Source organism: Cimex lectularius, unplaced genomic scaffold, assembly GCF_000648675.2.
Source record: "Cimex lectularius strain Harlan isolate CLEC.00 unplaced genomic scaffold, Clec_2.1 scaffold28, whole genome shotgun sequence".
Taxonomy (NCBI): Eukaryota; Metazoa; Arthropoda; class Insecta; order Hemiptera; family Cimicidae; genus Cimex; species Cimex lectularius.
This window is the reverse complement of record NW_019392712.1, coordinates 808962-833918: the sequence shown is the minus strand read 5'-3', so window position 1 is coordinate 833918 and position 24957 is coordinate 808962. Positions and strand designations below refer to the sequence as shown.

The 24957-nt window shown below is 36.2% G+C and overlaps 2 protein-coding genes across 2 annotated transcripts; one reads left to right on the top strand and one right to left on the bottom strand.

The window, feature by feature from the left end:
• Positions 1-1402: 1402 nt before the first annotated feature.
• LOC106669215 (probable transaldolase) lies at positions 1403-9825 on the bottom strand. The gene is made up of 8 exons (XM_014398532.2): positions 9561-9825; positions 8519-8642; positions 8348-8455; positions 7788-7919; positions 7602-7727; positions 4918-5054; positions 1756-1866; positions 1403-1678 (listed from the first exon to the last, which is right to left on the bottom strand). Exons 1-8 carry the CDS (start codon positions 9622-9624, stop codon positions 1512-1514), a joined length of 969 nt encoding a protein of 322 aa, XP_014254018.1. The 5' UTR covers positions 9625-9825; the 3' UTR covers positions 1403-1511.
• Positions 9826-13863: 4038 nt separating this feature from the next.
• Positions 13864-24616, top strand: LOC106669213 (tRNA (adenine(37)-N6)-methyltransferase). The gene is given in 8 exon segments (XM_024226383.1): positions 13864-14029; positions 17886-18057; positions 21463-21762; positions 23219-23259; positions 23262-23301; positions 23303-23373; positions 23448-23701; positions 24296-24616. Coding segments are annotated over 7 exon segments (840 nt in total). The 5' UTR covers positions 13864-14029; positions 17886-17962; the 3' UTR covers positions 24335-24616.
• The last annotated feature ends 341 nt before the right edge of the window (positions 24617-24957 follow it).

Here is a 24957-nt window from a genome sequence, read left to right as displayed (position 1 = left end):
CTGCGTGTTTTCCTTCTTTTTCTTTCTTCCATGTTTTGTTTTAATCTGCAGCCATTTGAGCGTCTCGATCTGGTTACTCACTCTCTGATTTCAAATATAAACTACGTTGATATCCTAGAATGCTAGTCTTTCGTTTGTACCTCAGGTTGTCAAATACAGAATAGAAACAAAACATACAATACATATATATACATCACCACAAACATAGATGTCTGGTCACATTCACTCCCCCAGAGTACTCGATATAAGGTACAAGGTAACCAAGTAAGTTGAAGACCAATGCTTCCAGAAACTATGATATAACCTAACCGATGCCAATGAAATAAAGATTTTAGTGTCTGAAAAGGCAGCCTCAGGGGGAGGCAAGAGTGAAGAACCAGTTAGAAAATGACCAAGGGTAACAAAACAGGTGTCCACGCCATCACTAAAAGGAAATGGGAATCAATGGTCTGCTGTTTAGTACCACCTTGATTTGGGTGAATAACGCACTCCTTGAACGTCAAATTTGAACGACTCGGCTCTGGCCTAAACATAGCCTAATCAGCCATAGCTGTCTCAATGTATTCCATAAGTAGTCTAGTTAGTTCATAAGTGGAAATTTTGATTTGGAAGATGCAAAGCGCTCTCGTCGTCCTTCAACTGTACATAATCAAAATCAAGCTTTTGTCACAAATAACCCTCATTTAATGACACAAGAACACATAGTCACAATATAATTATCTTCATCAAGGAATTTAATAATTACTACTGACTATATTAAACACCACAATAGCCTTAAATAACTGGCAATGATACAAAGGTAGACAGAAAAGAGAATCTAGGCTTAAATTCCTCTCAAGTGGGATGGGGATAACAAGTTGTATTAAAACATTTCTCTTAACTTTAGGTATTAAATATTCCAGGCAAAAGAAAAAGTTGGAGTTGCTGAAGTACAAAAAGACTTTTTAAAAACTTTTCTTTTAATTAATTGCCCTGTTTACAATTACTCTTGTCCTCTCCTTTATCTGACCAGTTTCTCATGATTAATTAATCTCTTGGTGGGGTGTTGAAAGCCAACTCATTTTAAGGAAGCAAAATGTGACTTTGAACAAGTTTGTTATTAAACTGAGAAACAAATTGATTTCATCCTATGACAGAAGCCTCTGATAGTTTTATTGTTCTGCTATGAAATTTTTATAGAACCATAAAATTTAATATTGCATAAATTATTTGGAAAATTGGGAGAAACTCATTGAGATAATTGTGCCTGCTAATACGGTTATTGGTGAATTATGATTATAGCATATGTACAAAATTTCAAACTGAAATGTCATTTTTTGTTTACATGCTGGCAAGTCCCCTGAATGAAGAGAAAGAAGAAAATTTTGAAATTGGTAGTAGATAAGTCATTTACTTTTTTACATACATTTATTTTTTATTTCATCCTGTGCCCCTTCTATAGAAACTATACATTACAATTTAGACAATTTGCATACAAAAATATAATTTAATATATCAAAAGGTTACACGAATTAACATTGTTTAACAGCTTCAGTCATTATTTCTTGGAGCTTTGCAGCATCTGCAGCAAATTTTCGTATGCCTTCAGATAGTTTGTCAGTGGCCATTTCATCTTCATTCAGCATCCAACGGAATGTCGGTTCATCCAGCACAACTTTATCAACGTGGAATGTAGAAACTAGAAAACAATTGTGCAATGTTAAGGTATTTTGTCAGAAAATTTATTACTGAATGATGGATCAAAATGAGGAAAACCTTTCGAAGCATCCAATTTAACTGTGAGTTTTTCATTTTGCTTTCCCAATTGTTCTAAAAGAGCTGGACTGATGGTCAATAGATCGCAACCAGCCAATTCCTTAATTTCATCTGGGGAAAAATATAACCACTGTTATTACACTCATTTGCAAAAATGTACAGACAGGATTAAAAATAATGATTATTCGGAGATCATGAGATGCGGTCTGGTGTGGCGTAGGTTTTAGAATAACATTTTCTTTATCGTACCAACGTTTCAATCTTTATTGAGATCATCTTCAGGGCCTGGGATTTATAAACATTGTTTAAATTATACAGATACATGTAGGATGTGGAAAAAATGAATTTACACAATGCTACAAATTTTAGATTTAATCAAAGTATTTGTACTGACGCAAAGTGTTTGTTTTCTGTGTAGATGTGTCATTATTGTGTCGTGTTGAGAGTGCCAGTGAGATATTGAAGTTTTATGTCTGTATACATTGGATTTTGAAGGGGTACAGAAGGAAGTAGGGATGAAACACATTTTTATATGAGGAGTCGGCTTCTTTGAGGTGAAAGAAGCCGACAATGGGAAAAGATGGGTAATGGTTCGGCCTGATTATCCTTTCCGAATTATATAGACAGGGATTAGGGAAAGGAAAGCCAAATTGTTGAAGAATTAGACTATGTAAAAATGCTTGATGCGTGGAATGTAATGATTCTTTTATATGTTATATTATATGTTTTGTGTGATGTGATGATGATATATGTATTTTATTGATACTGAATTTGAGTAATGATAATAGCGTAGCTGCAACTGAGTTTATGGCTGATACGTCAATTACAGAACAGACACGTGTAAACTCAGTCGCAGCTTGCCCAGGCCCTGAAGATGATCTCAATAAAGATCGAAACATTGGCACGAATAAGAATATGTTTTTCTATAACCTATGTCACACCAGACCGCATTTCACAATCTCCAAATAATCATTAACTAACCGTCACTAAACACCACACATTAAAAATAATTATAGAAGATATTGCGTTTGTGCATGTTTTTTGGATTTTCAGAAAAATGTCAAACTTTTATTGCTAGATGAGAATAAATCTGTATGTCTGATTTACAGAACATCTTAATTTAAATACTTAAAACTTTTAAGCAGTTGTCTGGGGAGTGGAACAAACAAAAATAGGAAGGGGCAAGGTCTGGAGAGTATAGAGCAGGGCTTCCTAAACTTTTTAGCCAGCGGACTCCTTTCTCAAAACAAAATCCAGGGCGGACCCCTTTCATTCAAGTATTCAAGTACTTACAGTATACTTACTGTAGTATACTTACAGTAAATAGTAAATTAAAATTTTAAAAATTAGCCAGTCCATTCCTAATTAGATAATGGAGGGGGATATCACTATGAAAACCAACACTTGATTGACATACTCAACTTTATATAAAAATCCAAAACACAAAAATCAAATTGGACAGAACGAAATCAATAGTTATGTAAAATGAGCCAATTTCAAAAGTAATAATTTGAACATTAATGATTAATAAATTAGAGCGAGGTTGTTTAGTCTGCACAATTTTGGATATGCTGAGCTTAAGTTTTGATCGATGGAGACGGGTTCAGCATCCAGATACCTTCGTTATTTAGTTTTGATGGCTTTATAAATAGAAAGTCCTGATTAGGGTAGATAAGTTGTGACAAATGGAAGAACCGTCTTGCTTTTTCAATGAGCAGTTGAAATTTTTTGTTTTCTAAGCAGAATAAAAAATGGGGGTAATTATCAAACTCGAAATAGATTTCAAGGTGGAGTCTGAAGTAAAGTCTATCAAGCATTCATATTCAGTTGAAGATAGACTAGTTGGCTTTGTCGAAACTGAAAATGGTTTGACCACTCGTTCATGGTCTTGCAGCATTGTATCTCAAGCTGTTGGAAAGTAGTGCACAAATGATATCGCCCAACTTCGAAGATGTTAACATATTTCATCGCAAGCTTCAGTTTGTTTTCTTTTAAAAAAATTGAACACAGGAAAAGACTACACATCTTCCTTCTCAACAGAATGAACCCAAAACTGGATGTTTGTTTGAAGGTTTTGTCATAGGCATCGAAATTTGTTACTCTTCCCTTACAAAGAAAGACTCATCTCGTTCATTTTAATGAAAACATGCCCATTTCTCATCATTGAAAACATTGGCCAATTTTAACATTGTGATCATGACATAAACAGAGATAAGGATTCAGAACGTAATTCCTGCAATCATGAAAGTTCTTTCGCACAAGACAGCTTCCTAACTTCTCTATGGTGAAGCTGAGAATGATGAAGGGCTTCCCTCATCAACATGTACTATTATAAAATGTCTTGACTTAAATGGCTGCAACTTAATAATTTGAACAGACTCATCCACAACTTCTTTAACAGAGGCTGGCATTTGTTTGATAGCTTAAACATGTCTGTGGAGAAAATAATGACTGCTGCTGCAAAATATAAACTTTCATTTTCAGTACCATTGTTTTAGTTTTTTAATTTTATTTATTCATTCTCCGTTTATTTTTGTAATTATTTTTTCTCGAAGTTCGCCGTGGACCACAGTTTGGATATTCCTCTATACCAACCTCTAAACTGTTGCCAGCCTAACTGAGCGATTTTATTCTGAGCCTTGTATCATGGTGAAACACGATGTTGCATCTATTCACCACGGATGGACGTTTTTCCTTCAACAATGACCCAAGATGCTCTAGCGGGGTACAGTATACCTCTGCTGGGTTTGATTGCTTGGTAACAGTTCTTAATAAATTATTCCTCGAAAATCCCACCAAACAGATAGTAGGACCTTATGAGGGTGCAAACATAGTCTTGAAGTTGATGTTTCATTCTTATTGCAAACAGTCCTACAGGGTTTAACACTTTTATAAATGTCTTCTCATCCCCAGTGATCAAATAGGAACCCTTCTGATTTATTCCTATTCAGATGTGAAACGCAACAAGTATTCTTTGTTCCCAATTCTTGGGGAACCCAAGAATGGAGTTTCGTAATGTAACCCAGAGTTCAGATTCTTTCTTTATAAAGAAAGTAGAAATTTGAAAAAACCAAAACACACACACACACACACACACACACACACACACACACGCACGCACGCGCGCGCGCACACACACACACAATAATAATAAAAAAATACCTGTATTTCTGAATGAAGCACCCATTACTTGAGTTTTGTACCCAAATTTTTTATAGTAATTGAAGATCTTTGTAACGGAGATGACACCTGGATCTTCATCCCCAGAGTAACCTGATTTTCCAGTTTTTTTAAGATACCTAAAAGACAATTAAGTATGTAATAAATATAATATTTGGATAAAAATGTAATCTTTTTGGTGTAGCTATTTTTTCCCACAATTAAGAGCCTAAATGGAAGGCGAGTTGAACTTCTCATAAGCAGACACTACTCAGGAATGGGATTATGTCCACTTATTAGAAGGTCCATACATAGAAACGTTATTAGATGCATTAAGTGAAAGTAAAAATTGAACTGAATTTGAACAAATGTATATGGACAGTAATTTTCTCTTTCCCATGGACTTTTTTATCTAAGCCGACTGATCTCTGAATGTCAGTTTGTCACAATTTCAAGTTGGTTTTCTGCTGCACGAAATTCACTCACACAACTGTCTCGCAAAATGTCACCTCAGGTTAACCATTTCCATGAGGTGAAACAAGCTGAGCCATCAGTTGTGCGAGACAAGCATGCTGTTTATAACTACACAAACTGCTGCATCATGGCAATACTTTACATTTAAAAGAAAACCAAACGAAGAATACGCCGTTGGTGGATGAAAGAATTATTTTATCGTGAACCCCATTTGAGTTTTCATTTGCGCTTTATGCGTACCAAGAAACAGCTTGTCCCATTTTGATGCTTATTTCCTTCGCGTCCTCTCTCTTGTTCTTATCTGATGAGTTTAGCATCCCACAAAAATTGGTGTGATACATTCACGTAAGTCAAATGCACACCTCCTTGTTCATTCTCATACTCGAGACAAGTGCATTTACATGGAGCAAAGCAAACAACGTGAATCACTTTGATGTGCACTAAAATACTGACAGCCGGTCAGCTCACCCTGAAACGTCCTCCGGCTTGGTATCCACAGCACGTGACAAGTTTCACGAAACAGTTGTGCGAGTGAGTTTCGTGCAGTGGAAATCAAGCTTAAGAACTAACTGAATGAAAAGTGCAAAAGATGTTCAAGAGGGTTGTGCAGGGTGTGAGGATTCCTGAAACATGACTGTTTTCAAGTAAAAGCAGGTTTACAAGCTATGTCTTGTTGGTCACATAAAAGAGACAACAAACTTTACATCCAAGAGCAAACCTGAACTTAAGAAATATTCACTGCAAACCCTGTACTCAAAAATGGAGGAAGCCATTTTTTGATCTGCAATCACCTTCACAGAAACTCAGAGAAAAGACAGATGAAGGTGGTGCATAGAATGGCTTTTAAAAAGAGAAATAGTGGGGCAATGACAATTCTCTCATATCAGATTACTTCGTGAGCTTTGGAATAAAACCTATGACTAGAAAAATTATTTAAGAAAGGACTCCAATTCGTACAGTTTATTACTGGAATTGTATACTTAATAAAACTAAAAAGACAGACTGATAAACTTGCAGCTGTTCTCATGTTGTCATGACAGACCAATTTTCAGAAATCGAATCCCTGTGGTTAAAATTTTCAATCCAATCTTAGATTTCATTGTGATCCGATAAGGCAAACGATTTTATGTTATTATGTCCACTTTACTATAAGGTCCTGCCTACATAGGAATGCTCAAGTCTCTGAGCGACTGAGTTACTCAGCAACCAAGAGACCCATCATTCATAATTAGATAGTGTCACTCTGACAGTACTTCAGTAATGGCAACTCAGAGTCACCGCCACTTGGATACTAACAGACCCGATATGTCTGTCTCCAAGTCTTCCAGTATCTCACTTCTTTTACACCATCGGCATGTGCAATTGAATAAATAATCGTTCATTTTAAAATTTGTGGCAGGAGAGGAGAAATTTCCTATATTACAAAACTACAAGTTGAAACTTTCTGCCGTTCTTCTCAACCAACAAATAACCTACAATTTATATTCTTTTCTATGTAAGGATGTACCTACAACTTTATCAATTTCTTGGTCTCTAATAACAATACTGCATTATGATATACTACTAGAAAAACTAGACATCATACATGGGGGGGGGATACGATGAAGCTCACTATGCCAACAGGCAATATACAACTGATTTTCTATTCAAACCACAAGCAATTTGACAATACTTGCTACTCGAGTTGCCCAGTCTCCTGGTTGCCAAGTAGTTGGAGAAGAGATATGAGTATACCTTGTGAGTAGGGCCTAAATGTATGATGACATGCAGCACGTAAACTGGGCTTAACGCATAAGAATCATCTGTCTACTGTTCGGTTATAAGGGACTTTTTCATTGAAAAATTTATAAACGTAGTGCAACATTATAAGAAGTATTTTTCTTAGTAAATTAAATGGAGTAATCCTGGGGAAAATAAAATTGTGCACTCATGAGGAATTTCTGGTTATTAAAAGTGTCTGCTTTTGGAAATTCGATGCCTCAATCTTTTATTCTTGTGACGTTTCAGCAACATTTGTGCCATACTCTTGCAATGTTTTTACTGCTCTGAAAAACAATTTGTTTGTAACAATTCAATTATTACACATATTTTTACTATTAAAATAAAATTAATAATTCCCTGTACAAATGTGTGTTTTGTTTTATCTAAATAATCAGTAATAATTCCATTAAAGCATATTGAAATAACAAGCAAAATAAACAAACAAAACAAACCAGTCCAATATTCTTCCAACGAATGGTGAAATTAAGGTAACTTTTGCCTCAGCACAAGCCACTGCTTGACAGAAAGAAAACAGCAATGTAAGATTACAGTGTATCCCAAGCTCTTGTTCGAGAAACCTAAAACACAATACATTATTTCTAGCGCTATTTCTACTATGATTAACATCACCCCATTACTTTGCAGCTTCAATTCCCTCCCAAGTAGAAGCCAACTTGATCAGTACTCTTTCCTTTGAAATGCCATGCTCTTCGTAGAGTTTGATCAATTTCTTAGCTTTTTCAATACTGGCTTCCTTGTTGAAAGACAATCTAAACCAAACAGAAACAAAATTATGTATAATCATACTATTGCAAATAATTATAATTATTAGTATTAAAGTTATTATATTTTGGTGCTAAACATGTTAAAAATTTATAACCACACAATATTAAAAATTAGATCTTTTCCAAACAAAATTTTAATTGTATTTACACATAATAATAAAACATTGTGTATGATTTTTTAACGAGGGCAACTACAAGGTTATATGAATGCCCTTTTGTAAGTACATTGGGTTCGAATCCAGCGGACCTGCATTCGAACCCGGGACCTCTAACTTACATTGATGAGCGCTGTGAATGCCCTAACTGTTGTTGGACTGACGCCCCTGTGTATGACTTTGAATGCATGAATATATGAATGATCAGTTATGAATTATTAGACAATAGCTTATTTATTATAATTATACAAATTTCACCTAGCATCAACTTCAGTTGAGACCCGCCCTGGAATGATTTTAAGTATTTCTGTTCCAAACAGAACAACCAATTGGTCCATTGCGGCTTCCACTTGTTCATCGAGATTCCTAAAAACAATTCCATCATTTTAAAGTATGAAAAAACATAATAGTTTATCAGAGAGAACTCACTTTCCATGTGCAACACCATATTCTGCAGCTTTTTTAATCAATTTATGATATTCGGAATTTTTAGCAGCAGCGAGGATTAGAGATGGATTTGTAGTGGCATCTGTAGGACTGTATGCTTTCATGGCTAAAGGGCACATAATAAGATAGAATATTATCTTTACATGGTATCAAAAAACAAGCACAAACTGCATGCAAACCAAGTGTTACAGACCCTACACAGGCTTCCCAAGCACAAGGCTCAGAAAACTCAAGAATGACTACTATATCATGCACCTAGGCAGCTCTGGACACCACCCCAAATGCCCAATTTAAATCCTATCAAGCACTTGTGGGATCATATTGGAAGGCAGATTAGAAAATAAAAACTGATTCAAAACAAAAACCCATCTGAGAGAAGAGATTTTACAGAAGGGGACTAATATATTCCCAGATGTGACAAAAAACTAGTTCTATCAATGAAAAATCGTTTATTAGCAGTAATAAAAAATAGGGGTGGACCTACAGATTATGGACATAAAATTTGGAAAGTATCAGTAAATAAATAAATGAAAAGTAACACATTCAGAATTTTTTGCTTGAAACTTGATCTTTAATACTATTACATCTTATACAGTTTTTGTTGCTGATTAAAGTTTAAAATTGCAAGACATTATGTTGTTAATCTATGTAGCCCTTGATTATTTTAATTTCAAAGGTTTCCTTCTTTTTACTGAATGTGTTCCAAGATTTTTTTTAGTGAATGTGTAATAATTATAAAACTGGAAGGAGTAAACAGAACTTTTCTTGGCTTAGTAGCCAATGCCTTTTGAAGCAGATACTTCGGTACTTTCCAGACTGTTAAGTACTACAGATGAGACATGCTAGCACTTTCGGTGTTCGCCTGCTTAGATGTTTCGCAGTAAAGTAAGTACATCTGCGCATTTGCATGCATTCTTAAAAACCTGTACATTTAGTTTTTGTATTTTATAATTTATCATTCGGTTAGATAAGGGAAGCACATGCATTAGAAGTGAGAAATTTGGCATTTTGTCAAGCGGTTTACATTCAAAATCGCCGGTGTCGGCGACGACCGTGGTCATCTTCTTCAATTGGTCCAAGCAGCTCATTTTCGACTGATTCCGACGGATATCGTAGTGAAACTAGGCTAAATAGACAGTTCAGAAATCAAATCGAATCCAAGGTAAAACGGGAAAGTCGAGCCGTGCCAGTCGACCACGTGATTACAAAATCTGACGGCTGACCTAGTCGCCTGGTGATTTCACTGATTACTACCCATCCGGGGTCGTGGGTTCGTGACGCTAGTTATAACGATTTTAAATAAATATATCTTTTTCTTTTTTGTTAAAACGTTCGAATTCCAATTGAAGTCAATTACATTGAATAGAAATATATCGATCATTAATTTCCACTTGCACCATGAGTCATGACCATTCCACCCTATGCCCTTGTGAACCCAACCTAATTCCCGTTTGATATTTAAATGTAATTACTGGTAAAAATACATTTACAAACATATAAATAATTTTTCAAATACAAGATGTTTATACATTTTCTAATATATGATTAAAACTGAATGAATTAAAAAAAGTAAAATTAACAAGACATAAGTTTTTAATGCATCTGTTGTTGCTCTGTTTAGGCTTAGCAAACCAAAAAAAAAAAGACACAATTAGTCATTTTAAAATGTAAATAATCTGTTTTCAACATCTTTATGAATAAAACATAAACTTTCATCCAATTCCTTACTTTGATTGCTAAATACTCTTTTTTTTATTATATTAAAAGCCATGAATCATTTAGGACATATTCACCTTGACATAAATTATCATTCTCGTATGATAATTTATTGTTTATTTATGTAATTACCAGCAATGACCAACTTGTAATAAGTCATACAAACTAAAAATACAGTAAAAAATAACTCTTATAAAATGCAAACTAAAAATATAATGATTATTTGGAGATCGTGAGATGCGGTCTGGTGTGATGTAGGTTTTAGAAAAACATAAAGTTCTCTGACTGATAGCCGATACAAGTTTCTTTTCATTGCTGGCGATGTCTTTCAGAATACTCCTTGCTTGGTGTCCATATGTAGTTGAAATCTGTTCATAGAATCCAATGTTCTTCATTCTTCTCGTGTAGAAATGTGTGGTGTTTAGTGACCGTTAGTTAATTTTTTTTTTGTTGAAAATGTTTGGCTCGCTGCTTTGATAGGAGATCTATGGATGTATGGTTTACTCCTCGGCACACACAGCACGCCTGAGAAAGCTCGATAGATTTACTATCAAGGCCTCAAAGCGATCTCAGGAGCGTTTAGGACCAGCCCCTTGGCTAGTCTGTGATATGAGTTGGGGTCTTGCCTCTCGAACTTCGGAGAGATCAGCTTTCCCTCAGTTGCGTGTCCATGTTAAGGATAAGGTTAAAGTTTGAGAGGAGTGAACTCAAACTCCATATGTCAATGGATGAAAGAAAGTCTAAGGAAGAGAATAATTTTATTTACCCTGGTTGACACTACAATAAGGGCGACAACAACCAGAGGCTGCCCTCAGGGTGGCATTCTGTCTCCATTACTGTGGTCAGCATTGGTTGATGATCTCCCGAAAAGGCGATCTGACGAAGGCTTTAATTGCCTAGGATATGCAGTTGATCTGATGGTAGTCATGAATGGACGCTTTGCTGAAGTCATTATAGAGAGGGCACAAACACACTCAATATAACATACAGATGGTGTAAAAAGGAAGGGCTTTCTATAAACCCTAACAAAACCATTGTTGTTCCCTTTACCAAGAAATTGACACTAGGAGGGCTTAAGCTCCTTATGCTAAATGGAGTTGAAATTCCTTTCTCTAAAGAGGCAAAATATCTGGGAGTTTTTTTGACCAGAGACTTTCATGGTATCAACAACTAAACAAAATCACACAAAGAGCAAAGATTGCCATTGGCAGATGCAAACGCCCTTGTGGGAAAAGCTGAGGACTAAATCCAAAGATATTCCTATGGTTATACACAGCAGTTGTTAGACCCATGTTTGTCTATGGTTTGGTGGACTAAGACATTACAGCTAAGGGCAGTTCAAATACTCAGTAAAGAAACTGGTGCATCTGAGCATCACTGGGGCAATGAGAACAACTCCCACAGCTGCCCTGGAAGTCCTTCTGAATCTACCACCATTACACATCTCTATAGGCAGGAGTCACTATTCATAGGCTAGCCCAGGGACAGGCTCACATAACAAGGAGGAACTAAAGAGGGAGCTTCAGCTAGACAGAACTTTGGGGATACCTAATGATGCCATGATACCTAATTTCAGTTTGGAGAAAAAATTTCTAATCAAAATACCTTGTACACCAGAATGGGAGAAAGGGATCTATTGAAACATTGAAAACTGGTGTCAAAATAATAAAAAGTTCCTCAACACAAAGAAAATGTAAACTCATTACATTCTACAATTTGTCTGGTTTATGACTACAAAATTATTTGGATTTGGCATTGATAGGTGTCATTCTGTAAAAGATCTTGGAGTTCTTTTCAACAATAATTTGGATTTTAAGAATAATGTTAAATCTATAATAAGCAAATTCAACCAAATTCTCAGATTTATGAACCAATCATCTTTTTAATGTTTTCAAATTTTTATGCCTATTCCTACTGATATTCATTTCTTTTGTTATAAAGTGTTTATTTTGCCTAGTCTAACCAAAAATATGTTATAAAATACATAAACTATTAGTAACAACTGGAAATAGGAGAATAGCAAATAGTTTCACACAGCCAAGCAGCACTGAAGGTTTTACAATTGACCTTCAACGCAAAGCTGGTCTGGAAATATTTAACGCATTTCCAACTCCAGGGTAAACAAAATAAGGTAACTCTGATGGCAATGTCTCTGCCAAAGGCAGTAAAGAGAACATGCAAGATGAACACACGGAAAATTACATTTTGGCACATGTATGTGTCTACCATGTAGAAAAAGGTTGGCCAATGTGTTCCACTTAATTGCAGGGTGACAGCAGCGAGTTGTTGGGCCTCCTGTTCTATTTTGTGGAGGATATAGGACTATTTAGACTATCTAAGAAATACTTTAAAATGGATTAAATTATAAAAATATAAGATTCTCAGCCAAGCAGCACTGGAAGCTGTAGACTTCTCCACCTTCAACTGAAAGCTATGCCTAACATCTCCACCCCCTGGGAAAATGTAATCAGGCAACTCTGATGTGAGTGTCCAGATATGAGAGGATTGAAAGCAATGAATATGCTGACAAACTAGCAAAAGCAGGAGCAGCCATCACACCCTTTGGACCAGAACAACTTACTGTATGAATTCACCTAGTGAGTTCCTCAGCATCTCAAACAGGAAAAATTTACTTCTCTCTCAGTAGGCAAGAATTAAGGAAAATACTAGGCCTTTATACTGGCCATTACCCACTTAATTACCATCTCAAATAATGTGGGCAAAACACAAAAAAGACCTGCTGACTGTCATGTCAAAGTTGGAGTTAGTTCCTGATGCACCACAAAAATTTCTAAAAGCTCGCAATGTGCCCTATGCATTGCAAGACAAAGTTAATGGTGAGATAGACCAGAAATTATCGAGGAATACATTCGTCAAACCAGGGATCTCATTGGCAGGGATTTTCGATTTCTGGATGACAATACCAGACCTCATGGATGAAGAGTTGTTCATCAATGTTTAGAAAATCCGGGAATTTCCCATCTTCCCTTTCCCCATTTCCCCAGACCTCAATCTCATTGAGCACATGCGGATGCATTGCAGAGAAGGCTTTTCGATCACCATCTGCAACAACTGAGGGCAGCGTAGCAAAATCTACAAAGAGAAATTCCTTATGACATTAGTGACAACCTTATTGACAGTATGCCTAACAGGTGCACATTGGTTTTAGTTAATGGAAAACATTAGACATATTGTTTTAAAAAATTATGGAATTATAAAACCTTTTATTGTTATTTTTCAAAATACCTTAATTAAATTTTCCTTAATACAATTTATAATAAAAATAAAATTAAAGTGCTAGGGAAAGTAAATAATGCAAAATTGGTAATATCCCAATACATTTTTGAGCAGTTTATATGACTGCATACAGCAAACATTTAGCCTAGAAACTGTACAGATCCTTCTGAAAGGCGATATTGGTGCCTAAAGAAATAAACAACTTTGTAAAGTGCTAAACTACCTTTGGTTGTTTTTGGTCGATTTCGCAATTTATCTTTTAGGCCGCAATGGAATAAATGGAGACTGGCCTCCAGTGACCGCGAAGAAGATTCAAAAGTCGAAAAGATCGATTTAAAATAGTCGACTGCCGTTTGTTCTTGCAAGTTGCTACCGATTACCTTCCAGAGATCCCTTCCAGTTAGTAGTTAGTATTTTAGTAACTTAGTACTGGATCTGGAATACTGGTATTTTATAGAATACGTTACACTGCAGTTTTTTGTCCAGTGTCCGTTGCGAGTTCAATATGAATTTCGTGCTTTACAACGTTACTTTATAAATGTAAGTTATATGCAAGTATAATTATTTTATTAAATAAATAAGGTGATCACAAATACTAGGATGCACGTGTTGGTCCTAGAATTGTCATCGGCACTCTCTCCCACTCCAAAGTTTTGTAATTATTTTTAATTAACCGACTGAACCAGTCTTAAGTTAAATTTTCCAGAGGGCATATCAGAGAAATTTAATTCCTAGATTATAAGTAACTGAATGTATATCAGTAATTATTTATAATTTCTTTGAATAAAAGTTTTTAAAAACGGATTCGTCCAAAGAAATTAAACTGTCGCAGTCGGACTGGACTTTGTCGAAAGTTATTGAACTAATATCGAGAGCTTTCCGTTTCAACGGTTAATCGACAATCGGGCAATCAAGAATCGGCGCATATGAACTTTACTCCCTGACAATGACATAGAACTTCCGAGACCCTGGGAACCAGCGAATATGGTCATAGGGAGCCCTCGTTTTCATGTAAGACAACAAAACTATCTCATTTAAATTTGTAATATTAACAATCTTAAAAACAAAATTTTTTATTAATCCCTAATTAAGTTAACAAATTTCCAAAAATGGCTCTCCCAGAATTTAAAAGAGAATAAATGGACATGGTCCCGGAATTCAAGGGAGACCCAACTGTTCTAATATGATTCACAGACATTGGAAAAACTAGTTAACACATTTGTAGTTACTAACCACTCAAATAACTTCCAAAATGTATACCTGCTTTCTTGTTTCAAAAAATTAAGATAAAAAGTTCTGCAGCTCAACTGATTGAAAATAGTAGTAGTAGGGCAGATTTAAACACTACTGAGCGTACGCTGACAAAAGGGACGTGTACACTCTCCAGATTGAAATCTCTAAGACTATCAACAAAATAAAAAACCATATGAGTTATATCTGCGAGTTATTTGTAAACTTAGAAATAACATATTTTAAAAACCACTTCAAGCCAACACTTTAATTGGTTGCGCGAGTGGTGTCGCACTCCGTGTCTTACTAAGAGGTCTGAAAAACCCTTAGGATTGGTTCACACGGAGGTGATTTGTATTGAGGAGACCGATGTAACGTAGGGACAGTTATAGTCATTCAGATGGGGAGACTGGCAGGCGACCGGTAATAGATACCGATTTTTAGTCGCTTGGGATGTTCGGTCGCTTGATACTTTTTCTGTATGAAGGCGACTGATGGGACATTGCGTAGCATGGTGTCATTCACACAGTTCATACTGTATTGAGCATATCACTCTGTACGACTTTTGTTTTCGTATGCCTTCTTTGAAACTTAAAAAATGGATAGAAGTGACATTTTTGATAATGGCAAATGAATTTCATTATTTCAAACATATCTCATGCTTTGGAACAACATTGACCATGATTATGCAGATAAAGTTAAAAAACAAAATGCGAGGAAAAATTTGGGTGAACCCGCATTACTCTACTTTCACTTGATTTTTGTCTAGTTAAACCACAGAGCCACAGCTTCTATCTTGGCATTTATAAAAATATGACAAAATCAAACATCTAGGTCTTAACCGCTTGGGAAAGGAGAAGCAATGGAGGAGAGTCACCTGGATACTTTTTGTATTGCACACTTTTAATGCATATGCATCTCTCATACCGATCACCACTGTGTGAACCAGCCTTAGACTTGCTTATACAGGCTAGGTACCCAAGTAATTTCACAGAGGCATGAAATATCCTCACAAATGATTTTCAGTTCTTGTAAACTTTTCAGGAGCCGGACAATTATCCTTCAAGGAAACCTCGCTTTCAACCACAAAGTAGACTTCCAACAAGATTCCCCAATCAATATTCTCATTTCTTATGATTATTCAGAGATTGTGAGATGTGGTCTGGTGTGACGTAGGTTTTAGAAAAACATATTCTTTATCATGCCAACGTTTCAATCTTTATTGAGATCATCTTCAGGGCCTAGGATTTACAAACATTATTTAAATTTAACAAATACATGTAAGAGTGGAACAAAATGAATTTATGCAATGGAAAAAAAAATTATATTCAAAGTATTTGTACTCACTCAAAGTGTTTGTTTTCTGCGTAACACTTTGAGTGAGTTCAAATACTTTGAATATAAAAAATTTTTTTTGCATTGTATAAATTCATTTTGTTGTGTGTCAAGGCATTTCTGTATGTATCCCACTCATTATGGGCCTTGGCTCGGTGGAATAAAGTCCTTACTCGAGCTTTCAATCGCTCTAGGTGTTTGTTCTACCAGACTGTTTTATGTTTATTTACCCTTATTTTTTCCATGTAGTTTTCGGTGTAGGAGCTTAGTATGACATTGGTTACTTCCTACATAGAAATTTCTAGACCCTCCTTGACTTTAAATTCCTTGTTTACCCCCCTGTAAGGATAGTTGAAGGGTTCTTTCGTACCTTATCCAATTGGTGTGCTTGGGGTTCTTACATGTTGTTTCCCTGTGGGAGGGAATGTTCAAATCAAATCAGATGTGCCTCTGGTCAGAGTTTGATGGCTCCCTGGATACATTTCAGTTTAAGATGTTTTCATCAGCCCCTTGGGAAGTAATTGTCGGGTCTAAGACTTCTTGCCTACATCTGGTGATGAAGGTGGGTTCTGTGGTTATGTTAGCAATGTTAGCAAACCCTTCACCTCGGTTGTTGATGTCAGTACTTTCCCCATGTAATTTAGTGGACATTTGCATCATATCGCATGACTAGTTTCATGTTTTGTTCCCTGGAGTACCTCACAATGTTATCCAGTAACTTGGGTGGGCACAGTTCCTCTCTTTGGAAGTAGGCCGAGCAGATTAGTCATCTTCTTTTTCTGCCCGCAGTCTTTGCTGTTAGGATTGCTGGAACAAAGTCGCTGGAACTTAGTTCCAGTATTAATGCACATCTAATTCTTGTATTGCACACTATACATGCCCAGGGTCTTGTTGATGTCCTCTGGTATATTATCTGCGCCTGTTGGGGTTTTATTCCTCTCACAGTCACGTGTACCCAAGGTTCTTGAACCAGGGTGATGTCCAGGCCCTCTCTGCAAACCTCCTGCACAGTGTGACCAATGTGGCCTTTGCATTCTAGAGGTTGACCTGGAATACCCTTTTTCCTTCCTGGCCTTTTGTTATTGGGCTGAAACAGATGGAGTGCCCCTATATGGGATATCTTCCTCTATTCGCTCTACCTGCTGTTGGCCTTGTATCCTTTTGAGCGGGCTTGTCTCAAACAACCTTGGCCTTTTCTTTTTGAATTTTGAAGCAGGCTTTGTTACATGAGCTGACTCTTTCTTGTAAGGTGCCTGAAAGACCAAGGTGTTTACAGGGGTACTGTGTGGAAGTCGGAGTTGGTCTTGTGCCCCCACCCATGATTTTGAGTAGATAGAAGAAAAGCATGTTAGCCTTCCTAGTTCACAGTTACTAATTCATTGCAAATGTAAAATAATACTTTAACTTGGGATAAGTCACCAATGTAAATCTCTAAGTTGTTCAATTTTTTATAATTGTTATTTTTCAATATCACGAGCTTCCAGGGAAGCTGTCTCTTTTGATGGGAGGAGTTATATTAAAGTCTAATTATATTATTAAATAAATAAGGTGATGACAGTGCTAGGATGCAGGTGTTGGTCCTAGAATTCTCATCAGCACTCTCTCCTACTCCAAAGATTAACCAACTTAACAGTCTTAAGTTAGCTTTTCCCGAGAGCATATCAAAGAAATTTGATTTAGATTCCTAGATTATAAATTAGTGAATTTATATCAGTAATAATTTATCATTTCTTTGAATAAAAGTTTTTTAAATATGGATTCATCAAAAGAAATTATTTAACTTGTATAATCTGTAATAAATGTTTATTAAATTTTAATTGTTCTTCTGTAGATATATTGTTGCCGGTCTCTTTCTGGCTGCTGAGAAATTGACCATTTGATGTCGTATAACATTTGAAAATTGTAACAATGGCTTTGCCAGCTAAGGGAGAAACGATGGATGTCCAGATGGAGAAATTGTTCAAAGAGCTCAAGGTGGCCAGGAGCGAAATTAATAATTTAAGGTCAGTTTAAAATTTCATGTAATTATTTGTTAAGAATTTGTGGTTATTTTATTTTTATTTTCCTTAACTTTATTTTTTTGGTTTCATGTTCTATACATAATTATATCTGGTCATAAAACAAGTCTGTAGTTTTTTTTTTTAATGGTGAAATAAATGAACATTTCCGGTACTTGTAAACAAATTTAATCAACAATTTACATTCAATAAAAAATTTAAAAAACCTCTGAACACCTTCAGTGAAATAAAAGCAAACATTTAAATTTAAAAAAATACACACACACACACACACACACACATATATATGTATGTATTTGTACATGTTACAAATCTGATCACAATACATTTTTTCACCCATTAACAGTACTAGCAGGGGACCGCAGTATCCGAGTGGTTAGCGTGAGAGACTCTCGGCACATAGACGCCGCGGTCGTGGGTTCGATTCCCACTGTCGCCTCTAGCCCTTTTTTCACGATAACCCCCCCCCCCCAAATATGAACACACATACAAGAATTCGTCACCATGGTTAATATGCATAGATAAGGCAAAAAAAAAAAAAAAAACAGTACTAGCACTAATGCCAGTGGTAACCCGGAGGATACATGCCATGAGAATCTTTGCACTCAGTGAGGTGCAAGGAAGTCTCGAGTTTTGGGGCTGGAATGTGTATAGAGCGCCTGAGCAATAGTGTTAGGATGGATTGAGAGTGGTTGGTGTGAAACTTTTGGATTCAAAAACAGATTTGTTCATTGACAAAAGAAATGTTGAGGTTGTTGTGGATAGTGAGGTAGTGACATATTAAGGACTTTTGACAATTTGTCTGAGGAGCTTTGATTAGAAGGATTGGGTGTGCTGTATGATGGTTTGGCAGAACCCCACAGTTCCACTCCATATGTCCAAAGTGGTTGCAGTAAAGTCTTGTATAAGGTTAGTTCAGTATTGAACATCAAGATGGATTTCGTTCCTTGAAGTCTTCATGGTTGTCCAAGTTATCTGTTAAGTTGTCTCTAAAGTCTTGTTTGGGGATTCCTTGTCAGTCTGCAGTCTAAGTATATTTCTTAAGTATTTGACTTGAGTGATTGTCAGTATCTCTTTGTTGTTGATATAAAATGGAGGACAAGACTTTTTTCAATGTGAACAGAGTACGTTATTTTTCATTCAGTCTTGTCCTCCACTTTTTGCACCATTCTTCAATAAGCTCAAGGTGTTCTTGGATAGTATTCGAGCTAGTGGACAAATTTGTGGTAACATCTGCGTAGGTGTTTTTGATGATATTGTGGTGTGCAGGTAGGCCAACAGTATCGATGGTATAAAGGATGGGACCAAGAATTTTCCCTTGTGGGATGCTGGCTTGTATCGGTCTGATTTGCGAGAACGCATTGCTGCACTTCACTCTGAAGCAGAGGTTGGGTAGGATTTCAGGATAAGATAATGAGGAGTGGGAAGGAAGCATATAAGTTTATAAAGCATATTCCGGTGCCGTACCCTATGAAATGCCTGTGCTACATCTAGGAACGCACCCAAACAATACTCTTTTTTTCTCTAGAACAGAGGAAACAGTGTCAACAACTCTGAGACCTTGTTAGATCATAGAATGATGTGTACTGAAACCGAATTAGTGAGAGAGGATTATTTTATGAATATCAAGGATAGGGATTAATCTCTTTAAAAAAAAGTGTTTCGCTAAACGCGACACGCCCGAATCGTGACGTGTACATTTTACCCCCTATCTTCAACCCCTTTCCATCATTGTTTGCCATTACCAACCCTCTTCCCTCCAATTTCACCAGAAACCCTCTCCCCCTGATTTTTTTTTATTCCGTCGCTCTCTTTTTAGCCGTCTCTCGATGCGTCAACAACACCTTGTGGCTTCTCTCCCAAAGTATTGCACAATAGTCAGTAATTAATCACCGCGTAAAATCGCCTGGAATCAATCATTCATCGCCTCGCGAATATGGTACCGCTTGACTTTCGCATCGCCCAATTCCATGCAATGTCGCATCGGCTCCTACCTCCGGACCGCGTGGTCACAAAACTTCCATCGTCCTTTTCCTTCAATATTTCCATTTTCTTCCGATCACGCTCGTATATTTTGCCTTTCTATCACCTCCTTTTATCATTCTACGACCATCATCATCACCTGGGAAGACTTATTCATCATCTCTCACTGACATTCCAAAGGAGTTGCGTCATCCATCATCTTTGCATCTATTGAAGTTAGGCCGGTGCATGGCTTATTCATCGCCGAGCGAAATCTCATCGCCTTCCGATCTTCCTACAAGAGCGTCATTCATCTTCCAAGCTTCAGGAATCATCTAAAACAGTGAGTCTTCAGTTATTCCCTTTTTCATTTATTCCTTCATTTAATTATTCCCCATTTAATTTATCCCCGATTCAACTGGGAATCATTCCTTCCCGTTGGTGCAAGCAAACAAGCAATTCTTTTCTAATAATTTAAACCTATCTCCGGCGGTGTTCGCTGACGCCATTTTGTTTGTTGATGGCGGACAGACTCTTTCCGGTAAGGATGTTTGTGATCTTTAAGAATAAGAATAACGATAGAATATTAACTTATCAGAGGATAGCGAGTGGTTTGTAGAATGGCATTATATATTGTGGTTAAGAAAATATGGACTTTTGAAGTAGGTTTCGAAGTAAGTGGAGGTAATTAGATCATGCTCAGGGGATTTTCTACTGAGAGGTTTTGTATATGTGGTACTTCAAGTCAGAAGGATGAAAGGGTTTGAGAGGGAGATGAACAGGAAAGTGGTATATTAAGGTTTATGCATTACTTCCTGTGCATCACATCATTTATGCCTTAATGTAAAACCTGTCTAAGAAGGCTGAAAAGGGGGAATTGCTTAAATACTATGCGTCGAGTTGGAAAAGTATATGTCCAAAGTAGTCGCAGTCCAAGGTTATTTTAGTGTGATGAGTGGATCCGAAAACTATGAACACAGGTCGAAAGTAGGCACTCAAATAGACCTAAGAATAGAAATTGTAAGGAATTCATAAAAACCCGGACCCACCACGACCAAATTAAAATAAAGAGAGGGCCAGGGTTGTGCGGCCGCCGGGTTCTTAGGCTTGCACTACAAAGCTCCAAGTGTGCCCATCGAGCTGATAGTGTTAAGTGGAAGTTGCTAGCTCCTTGTTAAAAGTGTAGGGCAAGTTTATATATATGATACGTATTGTAGGTAACTGTACACTGCATTTTTCCATGTATGACCCTTTTTACTTGAATACATACAATAATAAGGTAAATGATTAACTAAACTAGCATGCAGGGTTGTTGTTTGCCCTTGAATTGTTTCCCCTTATTCAATGACTTGTTGGCCCTTGAATTGTTCCCAAATCCACTTTTATTAATTTATTTAAATATAGTTTGTATTGTATGTTTTGTTGTAGAAACCAAATTAATTCATTGAAGCATTCCCAGGAAAGGGAAATGGAAGTGCTTTATGACAAGTTACGATCATGGACATGCCACACTTGTTCACTTAGTAAACAACCACCGTTAATCGAAGCGGACAGTGGGATTAATTTAAAGCCTATAGGCATATTGTCAACAATGTTCCCTAAGAAGAAAGGTGTTCCGAGGCAACCTGGAGTTTGTACGAGCAGTCGTGCCAGTCTCACACTTTCAAAAGAGATATTTACTAATCCAGAACATTCACTTGAGGGTCTTAATGGCTTTTCACATATGTGGTATGTATTTAAACTTTATTAACATTAAAGGTACCAACTTTTTGAAACCTCAATTAGAATTAAATTTAGGTTGGGGCAGCTAAACTTTTATGACTGCGATCAGACTAAACATCAGACATCCAAATAAGAATTTCAAAACTATGTTCTCACAGAACCCATTGTCTGTATAGCAATTAGACTGACACTTTACTCTTTATATATCACCAGTTTAGAAATCGCATATTTCTTGCAAATTTAATGTATATACATTTTCAGTAACGGTTAGAAAAAATGCTATAATCTAATGCTAGGCCATTCTTCATTTAATAACCTTTAGGTAGCAACCCTGTCAAGAGATATGCACATCTGGTGCCATAATTTATAACCTTAAGAATATTAATTTGGGGGACCATGGTAGTTGAATGGATTCAGCTTTCAGACCCACGATCAAAACTCCATCGAACTCCCCAAAAGCATTAATCGATCGAGTTTATTCCTGTAAATATAAGCCACAATCCATTGCCATCATCTAGTACCCTAAAAAAGATGGGCACACGATGCTAGCCATCTGCATTACATGCACAGCTCTTTATTATATGTTCCATTGTGTTTGTAGCAGAACAATAGTCACACTTAACTGATTCAAATTGTTAATCTTGGTACACTTAACTGATTCAAAATGTTAATCTTGGTCAAGTATTTGTTACATTTAACATAGTTTACTCTTGGAATGTGATGTCAATTTCTGCTGCACAAGCTTACATTCAAAACAGCCATCGACAGACTGAAAGGAAATTTCCGTCGTAATGTCTCTGTCAAGCTCCGTTGGTGCACCAGCATCTGTAGACGGAATTTTCCACTGGGTTCTGTCTAAGCAGATCAAAACAGGGTAAAGTAGAGGGGTGCGCCACACTGATAATGGACATGGGTATAACAGAAGTGGCTGTAGGTTGTAGTCATTCTGTTCATTTCCGCTGTATATGTGGCTTGTTCGGGTTGGGCAGATTTTTCGTCCCGAAATTTCCGTCGCCCTCCGTCTAGTGTGTTAAATCCTTTTGTAAGTTTACCGGGTTTGAATGTAGGACCACTGGATTCAAATCTGGGACCTTTACCTTGCAGTGATCAGAGCTGTGTCAATGCCTAAACCGTTGTGGCCACAGACACCCCCGAAAAAGTGCACATTGCGAGGTACGTTTATAATTTATAGGGATTCCATATTAGATCTATATGGGTTATAGTGGATAAAAGGATTTTTAAAATTCTTATTCTAAATAAATATTTAAATGCAAAAGAAAAATGTCTAAAGTGTTGGAATTAAATATAATTATATAATTACAAGTTTTAACTTCCATTTTAAGAACACTTACTATTAAAATTGCCTGCATTAATTTGGGATGAATAGTTGAAAATATTCAATATAAATGTAAGATTTAATTATTAATTACATTTGTAATTAATGATTGATTAACATTTTCAGTATTTTGTTCTACTATGACAGAAATGAAACAAAGCATGTACATGTAAAGTAGCACCCCCAAGACTGAATGGTGAAAAAACGGGTTTTTGCAACCAGATCACCACACAGACCTTGCCCAATTGGTTTGTCGTTAGCTCAGATTGACTTCATTGAAGGTTATAATAATAATAAATCCACTAATAATTTTGTTTGGCAATTGTTTACTAATGTAAGTAATTAACCATTTTAGATTCCACTATATTTCTTTCCGGAGTGGATATGCTTGATGGCACTCCTGTTTTTGATATTAAACCTTACATTCCTCAATATGATGATCCTTTGCAGCAGGGTTTGGAAGTATTAGAGGATACACTTGAAGTCAAAGAGCAACCGATTGCACCTGGATCACCGGGTGTGTGTCCAGGTCACAGAGAGGCTCCAGATGGAGAGGAATCCGATGAAGGCAGACAAATGAATCCTATGCTTGTTCACACATTAGCACAAGTGAGTATTTTACTATTATTTGACATTTATAATAATTATTTTATTATTTGACATTTGTAGCCACAATCTATAATAAGGTACATAACTACACTGAGACGCCAAAAAAATGGCCACTCTTAATATTTTTAGTTATTTCTTAGGCAATCGTCCATTTATTATCTTACAACAATATTTTGTTCGTTTTAAAGGATTAGAGTTAATTAAAATACAGAAAAATTGGGTATTCATGATCTTTGTGTTAACCCTGTTAACTCTTCAGTCGTGTTAGATTGTGAAAAATGATGACATAGACTTGAATCAGTGAGTTAACATTGCTTGATCTAACAGGGTAGGGCCAATGTTATATGTTAGCCTGAAGTTGTTTTGGAACGACTGACGGTTTTCATTTGAAGCTTGTTGGAATGCCCAAAATCAACTGCTCATGTGCCCGTCAGTTTGGTGATGGAACAAACCTGATAACATTGTGTGTACTATGCATGTACTTGGAATTTTTAATATAATTTTTGTCCCTTTATCATGGTTTCTTTACGGTACCATTTGGTATTGTAGGATTGGAATTGCACTTTTACTTATTATTATTATTATTTTATTTAGGCTGTTCGTGTACCACCTTGGGTCAAACGTAGCTCATGAATAGAGGTTTCTTTGACATCGGAAGCAGAACAACAACTGATGAGCATTGGTAAGATGGATTTATGGCCAGTAATTCAAAGTGTTTTGAGAGAGGACCCTTGATCAGTTTACTTAAAACAGAGATATACCAATCATTTTTATACATTTGTAATTTCGGATTTGCATGTTAGCTGTAAGTTTAATGATACCATACATTCTGTGAATGTTTATAGAAGTAGTCAAGGTATAAAATTGTGTAAATGTGGACAACCGACAAAGATTACAGTTTTACATTTTATAGCCATACATGGATAAACCTTAATAAAAAAACATAATTAATATGCAGCATTTCTTTAAATATTTATTTAGATTTTTGCTCAGTACAATACAATATTAACTTATTCGCTGTTATCTTCTGCATATTGTACGTATGTTGAGCCTTTTTTGAGGATGGGGTCAAACCTTTCTTCAGCATTTCTACTAAATTTAAAAAGAAATATTTTTACTACAATAATTTTGAATTTTCATTCTCAGATGATGACAGGCTTTACATTCACCTGCTTACAAAGAATCTAGATTATTTACAATTATAACTTCGATTCTAGAATCTGAAGCCTAACCCACTCGGTTAAGGTGCCGCAGTG

Coding starts and splice junctions, on each gene's coding strand:
- LOC106669215 (XM_014398532.2), bottom strand. CDS start 9,624: ATGAGCTGCTTGGACCAATTGAAGAAGATGACCACGGTCGTCGCCGAC. Junction 8,643..9,560: donor CGACACCGGCGATTTTGAAT/GTAAACCGCTTG, acceptor TGTGCCCTTTAG/CCATGAAAGCATACAGTCCT. Junction 8,456..8,518: donor TATGGTGTTGCACATGGAAA/GTGAGTTCTCTC, acceptor AATTGTTTTTAG/GAATCTCGATGAACAAGTGG.